This window comes from Benincasa hispida, chromosome 9 (genome assembly GCF_027475165.1).
Source record: "Benincasa hispida cultivar pf3 chromosome 9, pf3_genome.v1.1, whole genome shotgun sequence".
In the NCBI taxonomy this organism is placed as follows: domain Eukaryota; kingdom Viridiplantae; phylum Streptophyta; class Magnoliopsida; order Cucurbitales; family Cucurbitaceae; genus Benincasa; species Benincasa hispida.
Window position 1 is genome coordinate 66,450,629 of NC_143486.1, and position 7,004 is coordinate 66,457,632.

General features: G+C 35.5%; 1 protein-coding gene across 1 annotated transcript; it reads right to left on the reverse strand.

The window, feature by feature from the left end:
• Window positions 1-1,109: 1,109 nt before the first annotated feature.
• Window positions 1,110-3,579, reverse strand: LOC120086193 (agglutinin-like). The gene is made up of 7 exons (XM_090317186.1): window positions 3,385-3,579; window positions 3,128-3,310; window positions 2,778-3,031; window positions 2,404-2,620; window positions 2,026-2,276; window positions 1,736-1,940; window positions 1,110-1,588 (listed from the first exon to the last, which is right to left on the reverse strand). The coding sequence occupies exons 1-7, from the start codon at window positions 3,577-3,579 to the stop codon at window positions 1,331-1,333; spliced, it is 1,563 nt and encodes a 520-aa protein (XP_090173312.1). The 3' UTR covers window positions 1,110-1,330.
• Between the last annotated feature and the right edge of the window lie 3,425 nt (window positions 3,580-7,004).

The following is a 7,004-nucleotide window of genomic DNA, read 5'->3' on the forward strand; positions in this document are numbered from 1 at the left end:
TTTGTTTATTAATTGTTTGTCTATTTAGAATTGCAATTGAGTTTAGTTCTCATTTTTTGACTTTTTATTATAGATGGCAATGTTTTTGTTGCCCTAACATGTTGTTCCCATCTTCGAAAAATAGTTTTGATAATTAAGATTAGTCAATGCCCGTTCAGTTACATATGTTTAGACAAATATGTTTGTTTTTAATGGTCCTGTGTCATTATATTTTGTTGCGAGAGGTGAATGGGACTAGGGAAGATATTGTGAGCTTTAGTATTTTAGGGAAGAAGGTATCTTTTGGCCAAGAACAATTTGATTTAGTGATCGGTTTTAGACATGAGTTTAGGGGTGTGGCACAGGTTGATGAGTTGAGACCACACAACCTTAGGGTGATATTTGGATGATACCGAGTCTAAACTGGATAAGTTATTTTCGACATTTGATTTTGCGAGTGACAAGGATGCAGTTAAAATGACCATATTTTACTTAACTGAGCTTGCTATGATGAGGAGGAAGAGAAAAAACATATGAACTAGACAATGTTGGATTTTATTGATGATTGGGAGGACTTCTGTAACTACCATATGTTTGGCAACACTTTCTCAAAATTATTTTTACTACAGGTTTTGACCAATGGTGGTGGTGGCAATGACCGGCGAATGGCAGTGATGGGCACAGCAACCTAATAAAAGTAAGGTAGATGACTTTTGAAATGTTTTGGTAATTTTAAGAATTATACAAATTAGGGAGAGATTAACCATTAAATCATTTATGTAAAAGTTGATTTCAAATGTTTATTCTAAAGCAACTTATATTATAAATTCATTTCACAAAAACTACTTTGAATGATCTCCAAACCATTGATTTTTTTTTTTAAATGACTTATTCTTTAAATTAAATACTTGAAGATGTATTCCGAATAAATTGTCAAAACATTTTCGTAAAGAAACACGAAAAAAAGGAAAAAGAAAATAACATGTAAAGTAGTAAGCGGTTGGACCATGCGGCTGGGGTGATAAAATGCATTTGGATGTGACAGTGTTTCAAAGAAATAAAAAAAATAGAAAAAATGAAGTGGAGCCATATGAACACATACCTTAAATAAAATCTGAAAAGGCCAAGAAAAAAAGAACTCAGTAATACATTTTTAGATATTTCACAAACACAAATACATATAAAATGTCATTTTAAGACTTGATAACTACATAATCAATCGAGAAAAGGAAAAACGAGAGATTTTTTTTCTTTTTGAAAAAAATTATTATCAACTACATAAACACACCGAGTTTCTAAACATACAAATACAAAATACCGATTGCTGCCAAGAAGTAGAAAGACGGTAGGATTAGTCTTGAGTTGAAAGTGCAAGAAGTCCGATGGCATCCAGATACACACCAGATCTGCCATGAATGCCAACGACCTTCACCCCAACAGTTGGGAATGAAAACTTGGTTCCATTTTCAACTCCAAATGGCCTGTAACTTCTTTTGTTCGTTTCCAGAGTCAACGATCGAATCACAGTGCCATCAAATCCCCAATTATGTATATCATCATAGTAGCCATGAATTGTAACAAGATGCTCATCTGGGAAATCTAAAACAACCTACACTTCCATTTTCATCACATTATTTCTTTGATTGATTTGTTTTTCTTCTAATTTGAAAAACTAGACATTCAGGATCTAATAATGAGCACAAACAAGTTAACAGCAAAAACAAAAAAGAAATTAATGAGGGATTTTTGCGCTAACCTCTGATTGGGAACCTCCATTTCCACCATGCTTCTCTGACCAAACCAACTCCCCGTTCTCATCTTCATATTCCATTTGAATGGAGTCGATCCACTGTCCATGATTAATCACCAGTTGCCTCATTGTCCTAAAACTCTCATTCCAAGGATCTCCACCTTCGCCCCCCCATTCTCCTAAGCTAAATTTCTCACACCCAATCTCATTTCTGCATGAGAAACTGAATCAGTCATTACATAATCACAACTCCTCAATGATATCATCAAAATATAGCTAAGCACAACTAAGCCTACATTTGAGTTGTATGTACGTAGAACCCAATTGCATCCAGATACCAGCCAGATCTTCCATGAATGCCAACAAGCTTTAGCCCTTTAAATGAAAATGAAAATTGGGTTCCATCTTCAATCCCAAATGGCCCATAAGTTCTTTTATTGGTTTCTAGAGTCAATGATCGAATCACAGTGGCATCAATTTCCCACTTATGTATGTCACTGTAGTATCCATGAACCAGAACAAGATGCTCATCTAAATCCAGAACAACCTGTATTGTTTTCCATTCCAATATTATCAAATCCCATGACAACATTTTTTGTTTGTAAATTTCCACACGTGAAATGAAGCTATAACTATAACTAGCTTAACAAACTTAATGAAAGATTCAGGCTAACCTCTGATCGAAAACCTCCGTCACCACCATGCTTCTCGGACCACACTAACATTTGATACTCATCCTCATATTCCATTTGAATGGAGTCGATCCAAAGGCCATGATAAATGACCAGCCGTCTGATGGTTTGGAAAGTATCTTCCCAAGGATCTCCACCTTTGCCTCCACATATTCCCATGTTCAAGTGCTTCGGCTGAGGCTCAGGCTGGAGCCCAATTCTACATATCATGTTATGATATATTTAAGCAATACATTGAATTATTATGTGATTAACGAAAAATGAACTCTTTAATTATATATTTAGCAAAAATGTTATGTTTATGTCCTTTGTTTTATATAGTTAGCATCAAATCAAGACATGAATGGCATACATACTTTTGAATTGTTTCTACATGAACTCCAATTGCATTGAGAAACCGACTAGATTTGCCATGGAACCCAACAATCTTCCCCCCAGTAATTGGAAATGAAAATTTGTTACCATCTTCAATTCCAAAGGGTCCATAAGATCTAATGTTGGTTTGGAAAGTCAATGATCGAATCACGGTGCCATTAATTCCCCAATTATGTATAGAGCCATAGTATCCATAAATTGAAATTAAGTACTCGTCTGGATAATCTAAAACAACCTACAATCATTCATTTGGTTTAAAGAAAGAATTTGAATCTGCAAACTGATTGAAGGTAATGGTAATTTAATAATCTAGAGTTATGCTCTGACTGACCTCCGATACAGAACCTTCGTTTTCACCATGTGTGGGCGACCAAATTGATTCTCCATTCTCATCATATTCAATCTGAATCGAACAGATCCACTCTCTCTCGTAAACTACGAACCCTCTGATCGTCGAATAAACTCCGTCGTCCCAAGTGATAGACGCTACCGGATTCTGGGAACCGTCGTCTTCCTGCAGAAAGAAAAATTGGAATCAGAAATTGCTTGCAAGTTCATCATCACTTCCAAAATGAAATTTAGACATACCATTATGAGCTGTGTAGATTTGTGGCGGCAAAGGGCTACGGTTTTGAACGGGGAAGAAGAACATTTTGCAACCTGTGTATAGAATGGGCAGAGTAGGTGAAAATGGCCACTGGCGGCGAATATATAATATAATATTAACCGGAAATGCTGACCTCTTGCAACTTGTTTGGGGATTGAGGGCTCTGTTCTTATCATATTATATAGAAGTTGACATAAATCCTTTCATCGTTCCAAGGATGCGTAACCTCCAATCCCAAACTTCACCGCCTTTTCATCTTCCCTGCACAAAATCAGTCTGTACTTTGCTAGTGACACGATCGTTATCGTCACTTTCAAGTTGCAGGTAACAGCTAATGTAATATATACTTGGGAGAGAATTTCCAGTACAATACAATAATGGATGGAAGGAGTTGATACTAAGGTAATATAAAGTATTTTTTCCATGTACCTACCATCTAGCCATTGCAAAATACACCGATGGTGAGAAGAAAAATTTCACAAAATAACCTAAATTTTTTTTAAAAAAAATCTATGAATGATCTCTTCCTAAAAACTTATTTGACGTTTTGTCCATGTGAAATACTAATTTTATCCCAATTTAAAAAAACTCTTGAGACCGTGCCACATTTCTTCTTCCTTCAACGATTTCTTTAGATTTTCATTCAACATGTATTCAATACAACACTGATATTCCACCAAAGGATTTATTTCCAACCAATATTCTACCAATAGCATTGAATAACATTGATATCAAGAATGGAATGTCACTCTTTATTCATTTTCTGTCGAACTCACCATGAAGTTCTCTCATTGTTCTCTCAGAATTTCAGTCCAACAATCTCATTGTCGATCGCTTTCATCCTTGTTCATTTCATTATGTCTTTAGGTATAGAACAAGATTCATTCATCAGATCGAGAAATGGAGAGAATGTAAGTGATATTCTATAGTATTTCTTGTCCCCCAGATCACTTCATAATAAGCGTCGTTTAGTATTAAATGAACTTTCGTATAATAATATGTAGACGATCAATCATTACAATATAAATGCTCTATCATTTATATAACATATAAACGATCGTTTGATATAATGTAAACGAACGTTTATATACTACTTAATGATTGTGTAGAATTATAAAAACGATCATGTATATAATACTAAACGATCGTTTAGTAGTATATACGTGATCTCGTATACAATTCTAAGTAAACAATTATAAATAGCTGGGTGATCGCTTATTAATTACTGGGTGATTTATTAAAATTTGATTGAATATTGCTTAAAATTTGCTAATCCGATTGTAGATTAATGACGCTACTTTGCATCTTTGTACGACTTGGTGAGGAATGGGACCAGTTTGGAAGCAATTATGTTGGAGGTCATATGAAAGGTATGAAGGTCAAAAATGATATAACAATCAGTAAATTAGTGAATATTATGCACCGACGACTAAATATCGATCCAAATATGTTGATATACACATCAAATATTGCTACAATCTATTCGTCCCAACTCCCCCAATTGGCATAATTAACAATGAGGATCTTAGCTTCTTTTTAGAAAGCAATGATGCGTCCCGGATGCCATTATTTATATCAGTTACACCTTGCCAAAGTCATGGAGTACACACCGAGAATATGTACCAGCAGTACAATCCAACAAATCAACCTATTCCAACCAATCAAAACTTTGGGTTTGCAACCATTTCAACACGTAGTATTCCCACCATGTATTCACTGGATGATCATATTGAGCCATGTAACTTGGGGATGACCGAAGTGAAGCTTGGTTTGGTCACAACAATGAACCCAGATGTACTCCATGATTCAATACTGACTATGAATATGGACAATCTTTAGGACCATAAACTTCTCCAACACCTTAAATTCATGTTCCAACCTCACCTGCTCCCATCTTACAATTCGTGATGCCTTCAGCTTCAAATACATTCCTGAAGGAAATTTAATACAGGGATTTTCATGAGCAGCGGAAGTGGATCGTTCCAAATTCCATTTCGATTGAACACAATCAATCACAGTCTTAAAACGGAAACTAACAGTCATGCAGATACAGAAATTAGAGCATGCTTAAATAGAAATCAAGGGATAGAGTATGTATACCTTTGAAGAACCGTTCTTCAAGTATCCCGCAAACAATCTACAATGCGTCCATAGAAACACTCGAACGCAACGAATAGAAACACCAACAACACAAACACAAACACAATGATCGTCTGGATGCTCCTCGAACCCAATCGAGTCCAACTCGATCCACGAACTGAATAAGGACACCACCACAAGTGTTACCTTGGTATTCTCGGTGTGAGAATCAAGGAGTCATGGGCTCTATATGATCTTGGCTTAAGGAAGAGAGGAAGTATGCGATCAAGTAAGTGGGAGATATGAACACTGTCTATCGCATAGACAAAGTACTCGATCGTTTAGTAAATGAAGCCTATTGCATAGACTTTGCTACTCGATCATGTAGCAACGATCAACTGAGTAACTATCGTATAGTCAACGCTAAGCGATCGCTTAGCTGATCGTGTAGTCTCTCAATGGCTATTGCTTAGTAAAACAATTTTACTTGACAACCTTTTTTCCGTGAGTACTTTCCGAATGAAGCCATTACTAATTTTGGAAAACAATTCTTCTTTTATCTCACAGTTACCATAAAACTTCCAATAACCTCCCACTCAAACGGTTGTCAGAGAAAATGAATTAATTATCATACAATTAATTTATTATAAATAAATATGATAACCAACTTATCATATTATATTTATAACCTATAGTTTTAATATTTCATCATATGAAACATATAAACCATAGTTCTTTTTCTATTTTATGGTACTTCATATAAATCATATTATATTAATTCCTCCAAATAATGTATTAAATACATCACACCAATTAATCACATATAATTGAATTTCCTCTTGTTGATTTGAACACTTCAAGCTCACCCAAAATCTGATTCTCAACTTGAACCCATTGAGCTACTAAGGTGACCTTATGAATCTGTAGTTTGAAGCTCCAACGGTACGTGAATAACTGACTAAACTCTTTAGTCATGGGATTCACCATCCGTTAACTGTCGGGCACTCCATTAAAGACCGACAGATGCACTCTTCTCACTATAGATATATTTCTGTGTCTATATGACCAATCAACAGTATGATAAACCTTCACAAATCGTTCGTAAGTATAGTTGGGTCAATTTACCATTTTTCCCTTATAGTTACATCTAACTCCTTAAATACCACTGATTTCTCTAATGAAAAATAAGTCATATGAAGGAACTCTTATACAAGAGTACCTCTGAGCGGAAGCAGATCTTTCCAAAGACATTGTGACAGAATTACCACATTTATATTCAAACAAACAGATATGCATCATACTGTAAATTTTCGGCATGCTTTAAGAGCAATAAAGAACAAGAGAACGAATACATACCAGTTGAAAAACTTTTCTCCTCAGAAAATCTCACTCTCTCTAAGGGAACAGGTGCTCTCGCTGAAACGTCAAGCTATCGTTAACCAACACCCGGTCGTCTACCATGAACAACCTGCACACGAACAGAAGAAAGAAGAGGACGACACCACCACTTAGAACCCTCGGT

Coding starts and splice junctions, on each gene's coding strand:
- LOC120086193 (XM_090317186.1), bottom strand. CDS start 3,579: ATGATAAGAACAGAGCCCTCAATCCCCAAACAAGTTGCAAGAGGTCAG. Junction 3,311..3,384: donor AATCTACACAGCTCATAATG/GTATGTCTAAAT, acceptor TTCTTTCTGCAG/GAAGACGACGGTTCCCAGAA. Junction 3,032..3,127: donor ACGAAGGTTCTGTATCGGAG/GTCAGTCAGAGC, acceptor GAATGATTGTAG/GTTGTTTTAGATTATCCAGA.